The following is a 19779-nucleotide window of genomic DNA, read 5'->3' as shown; positions in this document are numbered from 1 at the left end:
GGAGCTCACTACATACAGGTTTATACAGTCACCACTAGGTGGAGCTCACTACATACAGATTTATACAGCCACCACTAGGGAGAGCTCACTACATACAGATTTACACAGCCACCACTAGAGGGAGCCCACTACATACAGATTTATACAGCCACCACTAGGGGGAGCTCACTACATACAGATTTATACAGTCACCACAAGGGAGAGATCACTACACACAGATTTATACAGCCACCACTAGGGAGAGATCACTACATACAGATTATACAGTCACCACTAGGGGGAGCTCACTACATACAGATTTATACAGGCACCACTAGGGAGAGATCACTACATACAGATTTATACAGGCACCACTAGGGGGAGCTCACTACATACAGATTTATACAACCACCAATAGGGGGAGCTCACTACATACAGGTTTATACAGTCACCACTAGGTGGAGCTCACTACATACAGATTTATACAGCCACCACTAGGGAGAGATCACTACATACAGATTTATATAGGCACCACTAGGGGGAGCTCACTACATACAGATATATACAGGCACCACTAGGGGGAGCTCACTACATACAGATTTATACAGCCACCACTAGAGGGAGCTCACTACATACAGATTTATACAGCCACCACACCACTAGGGAGAGATCACTACATACAGATTTATACAACCACCACTAGGGGGAGCTCACTACATACAGGTTTATACAGTCACCACTAGTGGGAGCTCACTACATACAGATTTATACAGGCACCACTAGGGGGAGCTCACTACATACAGATTTATACAGCCACCACTAGGGAGAGCTCACTACATACAGATTTACACAGCCACCACTAGAGGGAGCCCACTACATACAGATTTATACAGGCACCACTAGGGGGAGCTCACTACATAACATACAGATTTACACAGCCACCGCTAGAGGGAGCTCACTGCACACAGATTTATACAGTCACCACTAGGGGGAGCTCACTACATACAGATTTATACAGCCACCACTAGGGAGAGCTCACTACATACAGATTTACACAGCCACCACTAGAGGGAGCTCACTACATACAGATTTATACAGCCACCACTAGGGGGAGCTCACTACATACAGATTTATACAGCCACCACTAGGGAGAGATCACTACATACAGATTATACAGTCACCACTAGGGGGAGCTCACTACATACAGATTTATACAGCCACCACTAGGGAGAGATCACTACATACAGATTTATACAGCTACCACTAGGGGGAGCTCACTACATACAGGTTTATACAGTCACCACTAGGTGGAGCTCACTACATACAGATTTATACAACCACCACTAGGGGGAGCTCACTACATACAGGTTTATACAGTCACCACTAGGTGGAGCTCACTACATACAGATTTATACAGCCACCACTAGGGAGAGATCACTACATACAGATTTATACAGGCACCACTAGGGGGAGCTCACTACATACAGATTTATACAGCCACCACTAGAGGGAGCTCAGTACATACAGATTTATACAGCCACCACTAGGGACAGATCACTACATACAGATTTATACAGGCACCACTAGGGGGAGCTCACTACATACAGATTTATACAACCACCACTAGGGGGAGCCCACTACATACAGGTTTATACAGTCACCACTAGGTGGAGCTCACTACATACAGATTTATACAGCCACCAGTAGGGAGAGCTCACTACATACAGATTTACACAGCCACCACTAGAGGGAGCCCACTACATACAGATTTATACAGCCACCACTAGGGGGAGCTCACTACATACAGATTTATACAGGCACCACTAGGGGGAGCTCACTACATAACATACAGATTTACACAGCCACCGCTAGAGGGAGCTCACTGCATACAGATTTATACAGTCACCACTAGGGGGAGCTCACTACATAGAGATTTATACAGTCACCACTAGGGGGAGCTCACTACATACAGATTTATATAGCCCCCACTAGAGGGAGATCACTACATACAGATTTATATAGCACCCACTAGAGGGAGATCACTACATACAGATTTATACAGTCACCTCTAGGGGGAGCTCACTACATACAGATTTATATAGCCCCCACTAGGGGGAGCTCACTACACACAGATTTATACAGCCACCACAAGAGGGAGCTCACTACATACAGATTTACACAGACACCACCAGAGGGAGCTCACTAAATACAGATTTATACAGCCACCACTAGGGGGACCTCAATACATACAGATTTATACAGCCACGGCTAGAGGGAGCTCACTACATACAGATTTACACAGACACCACCAGAGGGAGCTCACTACATATAGATTTATACAGCCACCACTAGGAGGAGCTCACTACATACAGATTTATACAGCCACCACTAGAGCGAGCTCACGACATACAGATTTATACAGCCACCACTAGGAGGAGCTCACTACATACAGATTTATACAGCCACCACTAGAGGGAGCTCACTATATACAGATTTATACAGCCACCACTAGAGGGAGCTCACTACATACAGATTTATACAGCCACCACTAGAGGGAGCCCACTACATAACATACAGATTTATACAGCCACCACTAGAGGGAGCTCACTACATACAGATTTATACAGCCACCACTAGAGGGAGCTCACTATATACAGATTTATACAGTCACCACTAGAGGGAGCTCACTATATACAGATTTATACAGCCACCACTAGGGAGAGATCACTACATACAGATTTATACAGCCACCACTAGGGGGAGCTCACTGCATACTGATTTATACAGTCAACACTAGAGGGAGCTCACTATATACAGATTTATACAGACACCACTAGGGGGAGCTCACTACATACAAATTTATACATCCACCACTAGGGGGAGCTCACTACATCCAGATTTATACATCCAGCACTAGGGAGAGATCACTACATACAGATTTACACAGACACCACCAGAGGGAGCTCAGTACATACAGATTTATACAGCCACCACTAGAGGGATCTCACTACATACAGATTTATACAGCCACCACTAGAGGGAGATCACTACATACAGATTTATACAGCCACCACTAAGGGGAGCTCACTACATACAGATCTATACAGGCACCACTAGGGGGAGCTCACTACATACAGATCTATACAGGCACCACTAGGGGGAGATCACTACATACAGATTTATACAGCCCCCACTAGAGGGAAATCACTACATACAGATTTATACAGCCCCCACTAGAGGGAGATCACTACATACAGATTTATACAGTCACCACTAGAGGGAGATCACTACATAACATACAGATTTATACAGCCACCACTAGAGGGAGCTCACTACATGCAGATTTATACAGCCACCACTAGAGGGAGATCACTACATACAGATTTATACAGCCACCACTAGGGGGAGCTCATTACATACAGATTTATACAGTCACCACTAGAGAGAGCTCACTACATACAGATTTATACAGCCACCACTAGAGGGAGCTCGCTACATACAGATTTATACAGCCACCGCTAGAGGGAGCTCACGACATACAAATTTATACAGCCACCACTAGGGGGACCTCACTACATACAGATTTATACAGCCACCGTTAGAGGGAGCTCACTACATACAGATTTACACAGACACCACCAGAGGGAGCTCACTACACACAGATTTATACAGCCACCACTAGGGGAGCTCACTACATACAGATTTATACAGCCACCACTAGAAGGAGCTCACTACATACAGATTTATACAGCCACCACTAGAGGGAGCTCACGACATACAGATTTATACAGCCACCACTAGAGGGAGCTCACTACATACAGATTTATACAGTCACCACTAGAGGGAGCTCACTACATACAGATTTATACAGCCACCACTAGGGGGAGCTCACTACATACAGATTTATACAGCCACCACTAGAGGGAGCTCACTACATACAGATTTATACAGCCACCACTAGAGGGAGCTCACTACATACAGATTTATACAGCCACCACTAGAGGGAGCTCACTACATACAGATTTATACAGCCACCACTAGAGGGAGATCACTACATACAGATTTACACAGACACCACCAGAGGGATCTCAGTACATACAGATTTATACAGCCACCACTAGGAGGAGCTCACTACATACAGATTTATACAGCCACCATTAGTGGGAGCTCACTACATACAGATTTATACAGCCACCACTAGAGGGAGATCACTACATACAGATTTACACAGACACCACCAGAGGGAGCTCAGTACATACAGATTTATACAGCCACCACTAGAGGGAGCTCGCGACATACAGATTTATACAGGCACCACTAGGGAGAGATCACTACATACAGATTTATACAGCCACCACTAGAGGGAGATCACTACATACAGATTTACACAGACACCACCAGAGGGAGCTCAGTACATACAGATTTATACAGCCACCACTAGGAGGAGCTCACTACATACAGATTTATACAGCCACCACCAGAGGGAGCTCACTACATACAGATTTGTACAGCCACCACTATAGGAAGCCCACTACATAACAAACAGATTTATACAGCCACCACTAGAGGGAGCTCACTACATACAGAATTATACAGCCACCACTAGAGGGAGCTCACTACATACAGATTTATACAGCCACCACTAAGGGGAGCTCACTACATACAGATCTATACAGGCACCACTAGGGGGAGCTCACTACATACAGATCTATACAGGCACCACTAGGGGGAGCTCACTGCATACAGATTTATACAGCCCCCACTAGAGGGAGATCACTACATATAGATTTATACAGCTACCACTAGAGGGAGATCACTACATAACATACAGATTTATACAGCCACCACTAGAGGGAGCTCACTACATACAGATTTATACAGCCACCACTAGAGGGAGATCACTACATAACATACAGATTTATACAGCCACCACTAGTGGGAGCTCACTACATACAGATTTATACAGCCACCACTAGAGGGAGATCACTACATACAGATTTATACAGCCACCACTAGGGAGAGCTCATTACATACAGATTTATACACTCACCACTAGAGGGAGATCACTACATACAGATTTATACAGTCACCACTAGGGGGAGCTCACTACATACAGATTTATACAGCCACCACTAGAGGGAGATCACTACATAACATACAGATTTATACAGCCACCACTAGAGGGAGCTCACTACATACAGATTTATACAGCCACCACTAGAGGGAGCTCACTACATACAGATTTATACAGCCACCACTAGAGGGAGCTCACTACATACAGATTTATACAGCCACCACTAGGAGGAGCTCATCACATACAGACTTATACAGCCACCACTAGAGGGAGCTCACGACATACAGATTTATACAGTCACCACTAGGGTGAGCTCACTACATACAGATTTATACAACCATCACTAGAGGGAGCTCACTACATACAGATTTATACAGTCACCACTAGGGTGAGCTCACTACATCCAGATTTATACAGCCACCACTAGAGGGAGCTCACTACATACAGATTTATACAGCCACCACCAGAGGGAGCTCAGTACATACAGATTTATACAGCCCCCACTAGGAGGATCTCATTGCATACAGATTTATACAGCCAATATTAGGAGGAGCTCACTGCATCCAGATTTATACAGTCACCACTAGAGGGAGATCTCTACATATAGATTTTTACAGCCCCCACTAGAGGGAGCTCACTACATACAGATTTATACAGCCACCACTAGGAGGATCTCACTTCATACAGATTTATACAGCCACCACTAGAGGGAGCTCACTACATACAGATTTATACAGCCACCACTAGGAGGATCTCACTTCATATAGATTTATACAGCCACCACTAGAGGGAGCTCACTACATACAGATTTATACACCCCCCACTAGGGGGAGATCACTACATACAGATTTATACAGCCACCACAAGGGAGAGATCACAACATATAGATTTATACAGCCACCACTAGAGGGAGCTCACGACATACTGATTTATACAGCCACCACTAGGAGGATTTCATTGCATACAGATTTATACAGTCACCACTAGAGGGAGCTAACTACATACAGATTTATACAGTCACCACTAGAGGGAGCTCACTACATACAGATTTATACAGTCACCACTAGAGGGAGCTCACTACATACAGATTTATACAGTCACCACTAGAGGGAGCTCACTACATACAGATTTATACAGCCACCACTAGGGGAAGCTCACTGGATACAGATTTATACAGTCACCACTAGGGGGAGCTCACTACATACAGATTTATACAGTCACCACTAGGGGGAGCTCACTACATACAGATTTATACAGCCACAACAAGGGAGAGCTCACTACATACAGATTTATACAGTCACCACTAGAGGGAGCTCACTACATACAGATTTATACAGTCACCACTAGAGGGAGCTCACTACATACAGATTTATACAGTCACCACTAGAGGGAGCTCACTACATACAGATTTGTACAGCCACCACTAGGGGAAGCTCACTGGATACAGATTTTTACAGCCACCACTAGGGGGAGCTCACTACATACAGATTTATACAGTCACCACTAGGGGGAGCTCACTATATACAGATTTATACAGTCACCACTAGAGGGAGCTCACTATATACAGATTTATACAGTCACCACTAGAGGGAGCTCAGTATATACAGATTTATACAGCCACCACTAGGGAGAGATCACTACATACACCTTTATACAGCCACCACTAGGGGGAGCTCATTGTATACAGATTTATACAGTCACCACTAGAGGGAGCTCACTATATACAGATTTATACAGACACCACTAGGGGGAGCTCACTACATATAGATTTATAGATCCACCACTAGGGGGAGCTCACTGCATACAGATTTATACAGTCACCACTATGGGGAGCTCACTACATACAGATTTATACAGCCACCACTAGAGGGAGCTCACTACATACAGATTTATAGATCCACCACTAGGGGGAGCTCACTGCATACAGATTTATACAGCCACCACTAGAGGGAGCTCACTACATACAGATTTATACAGCCACCACTAAGGGGAGCTCACTACATACAGATCTATACAGGCACCACTAGGGGGAGCTCACTACATACAGATTTATACAGCCACCACTAGAGGGAGCTCACTACATACAGATTTATACAGCCACCACTAAGGGGAGCTCACTACATACAGATCTATACAGGCACCACTAGGGGGAGCTCACTACATACAGATCTATACAGGCACCACTAGGGGGAGCTCACTACATACAGATTTATACAGCCCCCACTAGAGGGAGATCACTACATACAGATTTATACAGCTACCACTAGAGGGAGATCACTACATAACATACAGATTTATACAGCCACCACTAGAGGGAGCTCACTACATGCAGATTTATACAGCCACCACTAGAGGGAGATCACTACATAACATACAGATTTATACAGCCACCACTAGAGGGAGCTCACTACATACAGATTTATACAGCCACCACTAGAGGGAGAGCACTACATACAGATTTATACAGCCACCACTAGGGGAAGCTCATTACATACAGATTTATACAGTCACCACTAGAGGGAGCTCACTACATACAGATTTATACAGCCACCACTAGAGGGAGCTCGCTACATACAGATTTATACAGCCACCACTAGAGGGAGCTCATGACATACAGATTTATACAGCCACCACTAGGGGGACCTCACTACATACAGATTTATACAGCCACCACTAGAGGGAGCTCACTACATACAGATTTACACAGACACCAACAGAGGGAGCTAACTACATATAGATTTATACAGCCACCACTAGAAGGAGCTCACTACATACAGATTTATACAGCCACCACTAGAGGGAGCTCACGACATACAGATTTATACAGCCACCACTAGGGGGAGCTCACTATATAACATGCAGATTTATACAGCCACCACTAGAGGGAGCTCACTACATACAGATTTATACAGCCACGACTAGGAGGAGCTCAGTACATACAGATTTATACAGCCAACACTAGCGGGAGCTCACTACATACAGATTTATACAGTCACCACTAGGGGGAGCTCACTACATACAGATTTATACACCCCCCACTAGAGGGAGCTCACTACATACAGATTTATGAAGTCTATATATATATACATATACAGTACAGACCAAAAGTTTGGACACACCTTCTCATTTAAAGATTTTTCTGTATTTTCATGACTTTGAAAATTGTACATTCACACTGAAGGCATCAAAACTATGAATTACCACATGTGGAATTATATACTTAACAAAAAAGTGTGAAACAACTGAAAATATGTCTTATATTCTAGGTTCTTCACAGTAGCCACCTTTTGCTTTGATGACTGCTTTGCACACTCTTGGCATTCTCTTGATGAGCTTCAAGAGGTAGTCACCGGAAATGGTCTTCCAACAATCTTGAAGGAGTTCCCAGAGATGCTTAGCACTTGTTGACCCTTTTGCCTTCACTCTGCGGTCCAGCTCACCCCAAACCATCTCGATTGGGTTCAGGTCTGGTGACTGTGGAGGCCAGGTCATCTGGCGTAGCCCCCCATCACTCTCCTTCTTGGTCAAATAGCCCTTACACAGCCTGGAGGTGTGTTTGGGGTCATTGTCCTGTTGAAAAATAAATGATGGTCCAACTAAACGCAAACCGGATGGAATAGCATGCCGCTGCAAGATGCTGTGGTAGCCATGCTGGTTCAGTATGCCTTCAATATTGAATAAATCCCCCACAGTGTAACCAGCAAAGCACCCCTACACCATCACACCTCCTCCTCCATGCTTCACGGTGGGAACCAGGCATGTAGAGTCCATCCGTTCACCTTTTCTGCGTCGCACAAAGACACGGTGGTTGGAACCAAAGATCTCAAATTTGGACTCATCAGACCAAAGCACAGATTTCCACTGGTCTAATGTCCATTCCTTGTGTTCTTTAGCCCAAACAAGTCTCTTCTGCTTGTTGCCTGTCCTTAGCAGTGGTTTCCTAGCAGCTATTTTACCATGAAGGCCTGCTGCACAAAGTCTCCTCTTAACAGTTGTTGTAGAGATGTGTCTGCTGCTAGAACTCTGTGTGGCATTGAGCTGGTCTCTAATCTGAGCTGCTGTTAACCTGCGATTTCTGAGGCTAGTCACTGGGATAAACTTATCCTCAGAAGCAGAGGTGACTCTTGGTCTTCCTTTCCTGGGGCGGTCCTCATGTGAGCCAGTTTCTTTGTAGCGCTTGATGGTTTTTGCAACTGCACTTGGGGACACTTTCAAAGTTTTCCCAATTTTTCGGACTGACTGACCTTCATTTCTTAAAGTAATGATGGCCACTCGTTTATCTTTACTTAGCTGCTCTTTTTCTTGCCATAATACAAATTCTACCAGTCTATTCAGTAGGACTATCAGCTGTGTATGCACCAGACTTCTGCACAACACAACTGATGGTCCCAACCCCATTTATAAGGCAAGAAATCCCACTTATTAAACCTGACAGGGCACACCTGTGAAGTGAAGACCATTTCCGGTGACTACCTCTTGAAGCTCCTCAAGAGAATGCCAAGAGTGTGCAAAGCAGTCATCAAAGCAAAAGGTGGCTACTGTGAAGAACCTAGAATATAAGACATATTTTCAGTAGTTTCACACTTTTTTGTTAAGTATATAATTCCACATGTGGTAATTCATAGTTTTGATGCCTTCAGTGTGAATGTACAATTTTCATAGTCATGAAAATACAGAAAAATCTTTAAATGAGAAGGTGTGTCCAAACTTTTGGTCTGTACTGTACATACAAAGTTTGTAGTAAGGGATCTACATTGCCATCTTGTGGCTATAACTGGTACTTTAGTTTCATAAGAAGTGATTGGTCCAGAGCTTACATCACTGGCCAGCTCATTAGCCTTCTTGGCAATCTGGTAGCCTGGGGTGATCAATGCTGGGAAGCTGCCCTTCCCTCTCTGCTCTTCATATTCTTCTGTGTATTTTATCTAGGAAAGAAAAGAAAGGTGTCAGGGTCAGTGGACACGGTGTTGGTGCAGTGTGGTGCAGGGGGAAATGTGGCACTCACATCACTGCGGTGCTGTCCTCCAGACTTAGCGTGTAATACATCCTTTGTGTCCACTACACTGCTGTACTGGGAAACCCGCTCATCGTGGCCACGCTTGTATTCCACCTGTGATAGATAATGCAGAAACATTGTGTGTACAGGATTGGGGGCACTTACATTGCTGTGTGCAGGATTTTTGGGCACTTAGGTCACTGCGTTCAGGATTGGGGGCACTTACTTTGCTGTGTGCAGGATTGGGGGCACTTACGTTGCTGTGTAGAGGATTGGGGGGAATTTACATTGCTGTGTGCAGGATTAGGGGGCACTTGCGTTGCTGTGTGCAGGATTGGGGGCACTTACGTTGCTGTGTGCAGGATTGGGGGCACTTACGTTGCTGTGTGCAGGATTGGGGGCACTTACGTTGCTGTGTGCAGGATTGGGGGCCCTTGCGTTGCTCTGTGCAGGATTTTTGGGCACTTAGGCCGCTGCGTTAAGGATTGGGGGCACTTACGTTGCTGTGTAGAGGATTGGGGGGAATTTACATTGCTGTGTGCAGGATTGGGGGGCACTTGCGTTGCTGTGTGCAGGATTGGGGGCATTTACGTTGCAGTGTGCAGGATTGGGGGGCACTTATATTGCTGTGTGCAGGATTGCCGGCACTTACGTTGCTATGTGCAGGATTGGGGGCACTTACGTTGCTATGTGCAGGATTGGGGGGCACTTACGTTGCTATGTGCAGGATTGGGGGGCACTTACGTTGCTATGTGCAGGATTGGGGGGCACTTACGTTGCTGGCCAGCTGAGCTGCTTTCCGTGCTGTCTGGTAGGCCGGGGTGATCATGGCCGGGAAGCTTCCTTTCCTGATCTGCTCCTCATACTCCTCTGTATATTGCACCTGGGGGGAAACATCATCATGTGGAGCGAGTCCCATATGGAAATTCACTAATAAACCCGCCACATGGGGCTGTCACTGGCAGCCACCGCTCAGATGATGACACCTTGAATAGACGCCCATTGAACCGCTTGTTCCCAGGAGTAGGTGGGCTGTCATGTGGACATTCATAAGTCAGTGTAGGTGTAAATTATAGATGCAGCAAATAGGGCTTCTGTCTCCAGAAAACTTAGTCATACACCCTGAAAAAAAAAAACACTTAGCTTTCTGAGGGTCTTACGTTATTTATGGTCTCCTGCGCCTGCTCGATGCGCACCATGTCCGGGTCCACGTTAGACAGCCACGATTCACCCTCCTCATATACATTCTGGGAAAAAATATCAATGGACGTCAGAAGCTGCCCCCGATCCCCCCGACCTCAATGTGTGCACAAAGAGCTGAGATACCTGCTTCATGGCATGCTGTGATTTGTAGTTCTGATCGCGCTCGATGCCCTTCATGTCCCAGTGGAAAACGGACTTGAATCGTTCTCCATCCTCCCGATATTTAATCTGCAGATACAAAGTAACGCGGGATAAATGTCCGCCTGGTCCAAGGTGCATAAACCTCTCATCCAGCGCTGCAGCCTCATAGTACACCTGGGGCGGACACCGAGACTGGACACAGTGCAGAGCAATGTCTGAGCGACGCTCTTCACGGTCCAGCCTATGTCGTTTCTTTGCACTGTTTCATGGCTGGGAAACCGTGGAGTGATTAAAAAAAAAGTAACGTTCATTTTTTGGATGGGCTTCATTGGGAAGCGGCCCCCGTGCAGCTGCTGTGGCTGCACAAGCGCTATGTCCGCACCCTGAGTACACCCTGTGACTCAAATCTGCACATTTCTCTAGATCTTTGCTTGCAGTCAGTAATTAGAAAACCTGTCCTGACCCAAAGCTTCACACATTCCAGGGTTTGTACAATTGTATCCCCTCTGGACAATCCTGTGTGAGCTGAAAGCCTGAATACCAGACTGATACATTATAACAAACTATGAGGATCAGAGAGAAGATTATGCTGATGTGGTTAGTGCACAAAATCTATTATTGTACAGTTATTACGTTTATTTCTCGTAACAATTATCCTCCTTCCTGTTCGGCCTCATTCAGACACTCATGTTTATTCAGTTACGCAAAAAAATTATCCGAGTGTCTTCACTGGATCTGATCATCATCAGTTTTTTGGTCAGTGTCATCAGGGTTTGGTCAGTGTCATCAGGGTTTGGTCAGGGTCATCAGGGTTTGGTCAGGGTCATCAGGGTTTGGTCAGGGTCATCAGGGTTTGGTCAAGGTCATCAGGGTTTGGCCAGGGTCATCAGGGTTTGGTCAGGGTCATCAGGGTTTGGTCAGAGTCATCAGGGTTTGGTCAGTCATCAGGGTTTGGTCAGGGTCATTAGGGTTTGGTCAGGGTCATCAGGATTTGGTCAGAGTCATCAGGGTTTGGTCAGGGTCATCAGGGTTTGGTCAGGGTCATCAGGGTTTGGTCAATGTCATCAGGGTTTGGTTAGAGTCATCAGGGTTTGGTCAGAGTCATCAGGGTTTGGTCAGAGTCATCAGGGTTTGGTCAGGGTCATCAGGGTTTGGTCACGGTTATCAGGGTTTGGTCAGAGTCATCAGGGTCATGAGGGTTTGGTCATTGTCATTAGGGTTTGGTCAGGGTCATCAGGGTTTGGTCAGTGTCATCAGGGTTTGGTCAGTGTCATCAGGGTTTGGTCAATGTCATCAGGGTTTGGTCAATGTCATCAGGGTTTGGTCAATGTCATCAGGGTTTGGTCAATGTCATCAGGGCTTGGTCAGGGTCATCAGGGCTTGGTCAGGGTCATCAGGGTTTGGTCAATGTCATCAGGGTTTGGTTAGAGTCATCAGGGTTTGGCCTGAGTCATCAGGGTCATCAGGGTTTGGTCAGAGTCATCAGGGTCATTAGGGTTTGGTCATTGTCATTAGGGTTTGGTCAGGGTCATCAGGGTTTGGTCAATGTCATCAGGGTTTGGTCAGAGTCATCAGGGTCATTAGGGTTTGGTCATTGTCATTAGGGTTTGGTCAGGGTCATCAGGATTTGGTCAGAGTCATCAGGGTTTGATCAGTGTCATCAGGGTCATTAGGGTTTGGTCATTGTCATTAGGGTTTGGTCAGGGTCATCAGGGTTTGGTCAATGTCATCAGGGTTTGGTCAGAGTCATCAGGGTCATTAGGGTTTGGTCATTGTCATTAGGGTTTGGTCAGGGTCATCAGGATTTGGTCAGAGTCATCAGGATTTGGTCAGAGTCATCAGGGTTTGATCAGTGTCATCAGGGTTTGGTCAGTGTCATCAGGGTTTGGTCAATGTCATCAGGGCTTGGTCAGGGTCATCAGGGTTTGGTCAATGTCATCAGGGTTTGGTTAGAGTCATCAGGGTTTGGTCTGAGTCATCAGGGTTTGGTCACAATCATCAGGGTTTGGTCAGGGTCATCAGGGTTTGGTCAATGTCATCAGGGTTTGGTCAATGTCATCAGGGTTTGGTCAGAGTCATCAGGGTTTGGTCAGGGTCCTCAGTATCATCAGGGTTTGGTCAGTGTCATCAGGGTTTGGTCAGTGTCATCAGGGTTTAGTCAATGTCATCAGGGTTTGGTCAGGGTCATCAGGGTTTGGTCAGGGTCATTAGGGTTTGGTCAGGGTCATCAGGGTTTGGTCAATGTCATCAGGGTTTGGTCAGAGTCATCAGGGTCATTAGGGTTTGGTCATTGTCATTAGGGTTTGGTCAGGGTCATCAGGATTTGGTCAGAGTCATCAGGGTTTGATCAGTGTCATCAGGGTTTGGTCAGTGTCATCAGGGTTTGGTCAATGTCATCAGGGCTTGGTCAGGGTCATCAGGGTTTGGTCAATGTCATCAGGGTTTGGTTAGAGTCATCAGGGTTTGGTCACAATCATCAGGGTTTGGTCAGGGTCATCAGGGTTTGGTCAATGTCATCAGGGTTTGGTCAATGTCATCAGGGTTTGGTCAATGTCATCAGGGTTTGGTCAATGTCATCAGGGTTTGGTCAGAGTCATCAGGGTTTGGTCAGGGTCCTCAGTATCATCAGGGTTTGGTCAGTGTCATCAGGGTTTGGTCAGGGTCATCAGGGTTTGGTCAGGGTCATCAGGGTTTGGTCAGGGTCATCAGGGTTTGGTCAGAATCATCAGGGTTTGGTCAGGGTCATCAGGGTTTGGTCAGGGTCATCAGGGTTTGGTCAGGGTCATCAGGGTTTGGTCAGTGTCATCAGGGTTTGGTCAGGGTCATCAGGGTTTGGTCAGGGTCATCAGGGTTTGGTCAGGGTCATCAGGGTTTGGTCAGGGTCATTAGGGTTTGGTCAGGGTCATCAGGGTTTGGTCAGGGTCATCAGGGTTTGGTCAGGGTCATCAGGGTTTGGTCAGGGTCAACAGGGTTTGGTCAGAGTCATCAGGGTTTGCTCAGGGTCGTCAGTGTCATCAGGGTTTGGTCAGAGTCATCAGGGTTTGTCAGTGTCATCAGGGTTTGTCAGTGTCATCAGGGTTTGGTCAGAGTCATCAGGGTTTGTCAGTGTCATCAGGGTTTGGTCAGGGTCATCAGGGTTTGGTCAGAGTCATCAGGGTTTGTCAGAGTCATCAGGGTTTGTCAGGGTCATCAGGGTTTGTCAGGGTCATCAGGGTTTGGTCAGGGTCATCAGGGTTTGGTCAGGGTCATCAGGGTTTTGGTCAGGGTCATCAGGGTTTGGTCAGGGTCGTCAGTGTCATCAGGGTTTGGTCACAGTCTTTACCATCAGTTTCATCTGTGATGAATTAATGAATAAATCGATTTCAGGTCCTCCTTTACATTACAATATTAATCCCGGGCATCGCATTGATTACGCTGCTCCCATCCCTGCGCTGTCAGTGATTTCCCTGAATCCATAGACTTGTATTAGAACTTTTCATCCATGATGCCGGTAAAATACGGACGTATGAACACCTCAATTGACTATAGTGGTTTATGTTCTATCCAAAATAATCAGTCAGAGATAGAACTTGTACCTGCAACACGGACGCCTGAATGAGGCCTTAAGGTGCAGTCAAAACAACATTTGTGAAACTTCCTGCAAAATACGCACCCTGATCACAGAATGTGCATAAACCCTTCATCCAAAAACACATCCTGCTCTAATCCTGCTGCTGACACAACTGAGGGTTTGTTACAATGTATCAGTCTAGAGACAATCATCTGAGATAGACATTTCTGCAGACTGATGGCTCTTAACTTCACTGATACATTGTACCAAACTATAAATGTGTGACGGAGATTAGAAAACAACCTTTAAAGAATGAAGGTTCCTATGCATTGACAGCAAGCAGAGATCTGGAGATTTGTAAAGCATAGAAATACAAAGTCTATTCAAAAGTTTCAAAGTTTTCTAATCATGTGTTGTCACTAGTGTTGAGCGAGTATGAATTGTTAACCCCTTCGGCGAGCACGCTCGGGTGCTCGCCGAGTATTTGCAGCGTGCTGTCAGGCAATCCCTGCATTTGCGGCGTGCCTGTTTCTCAGGCAATCCCTGCATGTGTCACAGGTGTATGACAGGTGTGACACATGCAGCCGTGGCAACACTTATATCGATACCGAGCACGCCGCAAGTACTCAGCGAGCATGCTCGGGTGCTCGCCGAGTATTTGCAGCGTGCTATCAGGCAATCCCTGCATTTGCGGTGTGCCTGTTTCTCAGGCAATCCCTGCATGTGTCACACGTGTATGACAGGTGTGACACATGCAGCCGTGGCGACACTTATATCGATACCGAGCACGCCGCAAGTACTCAGCGAGCATGCTCGGGTGCTCGCCGAGTATTTGCAGCGTGCTGTCAGGCAATCCCTGCATTTGCGGTGTGCCTGTTTCTCAGGCAATCCCTGCATGTGTCACAGGTGTATGACAGGTGTGACACATGCAGCCGTGGCGACACTTATATCGATACCGAGCACGCCGCAAGTACTCAGCGAGCATGCTCGGGTGCTCGCCGAGTATTTGCAGCGTGCTGTCAGGCAATCCCTGCATTTGCGGTGTGCCTGTTTCTCAGGCAATCCCTGCATGTGTCACAGGTGTATGACAGGTGTGACACATGCAGCCGCGGCGACACATATCAATACCGAGCACGCCGCAAGTACTCAGCAAGCATGCTTGGGTGCTCGCCGAAGGGGTTAACAATTCATACTCGCTCAACACTAGTTGTCACCTTCCTTTCCTTGGTTCTTGGATGGCAAAATCAATCTACTCCAGCAGCCATTAGTCATCAGGGAGACACTAAGTAACATGACAGTGATGCTGTACAAGAATCTACAAAATGTATCACTGTCTTGGCTTTGACTGTTCCTGGGAAAGTTGGATGACAGCCGATATCACCCAGCTTTCCTGAGTCCTGATCAGTAAATCTTACTAGTGATGCGAAACTCAACACATCAAAAACTGCATCAAATTGTCAATATATCGCACTTGCAATATTTGGGTGTTCTTTGACCATGTCATGTGACCTCTTTCGTCTGTTGATTGTCGCGGTGAATCCTCCACCTGCTACAGAAACCCCCGGCCGCAGGCACGACAACTCGCCGGGGGGATGATGTTCGACAGCGACAGCCGCACTGAGCGAGGAAGGAAACCGCTTTACATATACAGGAGCCGTAAATAACAGATCTCCAAAATAGAACGGAATACCACGGAACATTCCGGAACACGAGCCGAACCGGAGAGAAACGCAGCCCCAGGATTTATTATTATGTCTGACTTACACGCAGCTGTCACGACAAACACCGGGGTCAGAAGACAAGACGGCGTGAAAGGTGTAAAGTATGGACTCAAATCCAGGACTGGACTTCATCCTCTGATCATAAGGCCACGGCCCCACTATCAGTATTTGGTCAGTATTCGGTCAGTATTTTTTCTCAGGAGTTGGAGCCAAAACCAGGAGTGGGTGATAAATGCAGAATTGGTGACTTGTTTCTATTCTACCTTTTCTCTGATTGTTCCTCATCTGGTTTTGGCTCCTGAGAAAAAATACTGACCGAATACTGACCGAATACTGATAGTGCGGCTGTGGCCTAAGAACGGCAGGTGTCACCGGAGCACTCACCTCACTGAACGTCTCTGACTGTTTCTTCACATGGATATTCACAGGTGTCTCGTACACACTGGTGAAGGTGTTAATCTTCGGATTATGCCTGAAAAAGGAACAGGTACATCTGACAAAACAACATATATGCAGTAATGTAGAGCATACAGGGAGCTCCCCCTAGTGGTGGCTGCAGACAGAATCTTATCATGTATCTCTGTATACAGGGAGCTCCCCCTAGTGGTGGCTGCAGACAGGATCTTATCATGTGTCTCTGTATACAGGGAGCTCCCCCTAGTGGTGGCTGCAGACAGGATCTTATCATGTATCTCTGTATACAGGGAGCTCCCCCTAGTGGTGGCTGCAGACAGAATCTTATCATGTATCTCTGTATACAGGGAGCTCCCCCTAGTGGTGGCTGCAGACAGGATCTTATCATGTGTCTCTGTATACAGGGAGCTCCCTCTAGTGGTGGCTGCAGACAGGATCTTATCATGTATCTCTGTATACAGGGAGCTCCCCCTAGTGGTGGCTGCAGACAGGATCTTATCATGTATCTCTATATACAGGGAGCTCCCCCTAGTGGTGGCTGCAGACAGGATCTTATCATGTATCTCTATATACAATGAGCTCCCTCTAGTGGTGGCTGCAGACAGGATCTTATCATGTATCTCTGTATACAGGGAGCTCCCTCTAGTGGTGGCTGCAGACAGGATCTTATCATGTATCTCTGTATACAAGGAGCTCCTCCTAGTGGTGGCTGCAGACAGGATCTTATCATGTATCTCTGTATACAGTGAGCTCCCCCTAGTGGTGGCTGCAGACAGGATCTTATCATGTATCTCTGTATACAGGGAGCTCCCCCTAGTGGTGGCTGCAGACAGGATCTTATCATGTATCTCTATATACAGGGAGCTCCCCCTAGTGGTGGCTGCAGACAGGATCTTATCATGTATCTCTGTATACAGTGAGCTCCCCCTAGTGGTGGCTGCAGACAGGATCTTATCATGTATCTCTGTATACAGGGAGCTCCCCCTAGTGGTGGCTGCAGACAGGATCTTATCATGTATCTCTGTGTACAGGGAGCTCCCCCTAGTGGTGGCTGCAGACAGAATCTTATCATGTATCTCTGTATACAGTGAGCTCCCCCTAGTGGTGGCTGCAGACAGGATCTTATGTATCTCTGTATACAGGGAGCTCCCCCTAGTGGTGGCTGCAGACAGAATCTTATCATGTGTCTCTGTATACAGGGAGCTCCCCCTAGTGGTGGCTGCAGAAAGGATCTTATCACGTATCTCTGTATACAGGGAGCTCCCCCTAGTGGTGGCTGCAGACAGGATCTCATCATGTATCTCTGTATACAGTGAGCTCCCCCTAGTGGTGGCTGCAGACAGGATCTTATCATGTATCTCTGTATACAGGGAGCTCCCCCTAGTGGTGGCTGCAGACAGAATCTTATCATGTATCTCTGTATACAGTGAGCTCCCCCTAGTGGTGGCTGCAGACAGGATCTTATGTATCTCTGTATACAGGGAGCTCCCCCTAGTGGTGGCTGCAGACAGAATCTTATCATGTGTCTCTGTATACAGGGAGCTCCCCCTAGTGGTGGCTGCAGAAAGGATCTTATCACGTATCTCTGTATACAGGGAGCTCCCCCTAGTGATGACTGCAGACAGGATCTTATGTATCTCTGTATACAGGGAGCTCCCCCTAGTGGTGGCTGCAGACAGAATCTAATCATGTTTCTCTGTATACAGGGAGCTCCCCTAGTGGTGACTGCGGGCAGGATCTTATCATGAATCTCTGTATACAGGGAGCTCCCCCTAGTGGTGGCTGCAGACAGAATCTTATCATGTATCTCTGTATACAGGGAGCTCCCCCTAGTGGTGACTGCAGACAGAATCTTATGTATCTCTGTGTACAGGGAGCTCCCCCTAGTGGTGGCTGCAGACAGGATCTTATAATGTATCTCTGTATACAGGGAGCTCCCCCTAGTGGTGGCTGCAGACAGATCTTATCATGTATCTCTGTATACAGGGAGCTCCCCCTAGTGGTGACTGCAGACAGAATCTTATCATGTATCTCTGTATACAGGCAGCTCCCCCTAGTGGTGGCTGCAGACAGAATCTTATCATGTATCTCTGTATACAGGGAGCTCCCCCTAGTGATGACTGCAGACAGGATCTTATGTATCTCTGTATACAGGGAGCTCTCCCTAGTGGTGGCTGCAGACAGGATCTTATGTATCTCTGTATACAGGGAGCTCTCCCTAGTGGTGGCTGCAGACAGAATCTTATCATGTATCTCTGTATACAGGGAGCTCTCCCTAGTGGTGGCTGCAGACAGAATCTTATCATGTATCTCTGTATACAGGGAGCTCCCCCTAGTGGTGGCTGCAGACAGGATCTTATGTATCTCTGTATACAGGGAGCTCTCCCTAGTGGTGGCTGCAGACAGAATCTTATCATGTGTCTCTGTATACAGGGAGCTCCCCCTAGTGGTGGCTGCAGACAGAATCTTATCATGTATCTCTGTATACAGGGAGCTCCCCCTAGCGGTGACTGCAGACAGGATCTTATCATGTGTCTCTGTATACAGGGAGCTCCCCCTAGTGGTGGCTGCAGACAGAATCTTATCATGTGTCTCTGTATACAGGGAGCTCCCCCTAGCGGTGACTGCAGACAGGATCTTATCATTTATCTCTGTATACAGAGAGCTCCCCCTAGTGGTGACTGCAGACAGGTTCTTATCA

General features: G+C 46.8%; 1 protein-coding gene across 2 annotated transcripts in view; it reads right to left on the bottom strand.

Moving 5' to 3' along the window:
• Positions 1-19779, bottom strand: part of NRAP (nebulin related anchoring protein) — a 200481-nt gene that overhangs the window by 168894 nt on the left and 11808 nt on the right. For both annotated transcript variants that reach the window (XM_073684672.1, XM_073684673.1), the window contains exons 3-8: positions 17049-17136; positions 11376-11480; positions 11210-11296; positions 10825-10932; positions 10059-10163; positions 9871-9978 (exon numbers count right to left, since the gene is read on the bottom strand). In XM_073684672.1, the coding sequence (XP_073540773.1) occupies positions 9871-9978; positions 10059-10163; positions 10825-10932; positions 11210-11296; positions 11376-11480; positions 17049-17136 (601 nt within the window). The remainder of the gene's footprint in view (positions 1-9870; positions 9979-10058; positions 10164-10824; positions 10933-11209; positions 11297-11375; positions 11481-17048; positions 17137-19779) is intronic.

This window comes from Phyllobates terribilis, unplaced genomic scaffold, assembly GCF_046119375.1.
Source record: "Phyllobates terribilis strain yellow unplaced genomic scaffold, ASM4611937v1 Scaffold_5__5_contigs__length_657084704, whole genome shotgun sequence".
Lineage (NCBI taxonomy): Eukaryota > Metazoa > Chordata > Amphibia > Anura > Dendrobatidae > Phyllobates > Phyllobates terribilis.
This window is presented reverse-complemented; position numbering and strand designations above follow the sequence as displayed.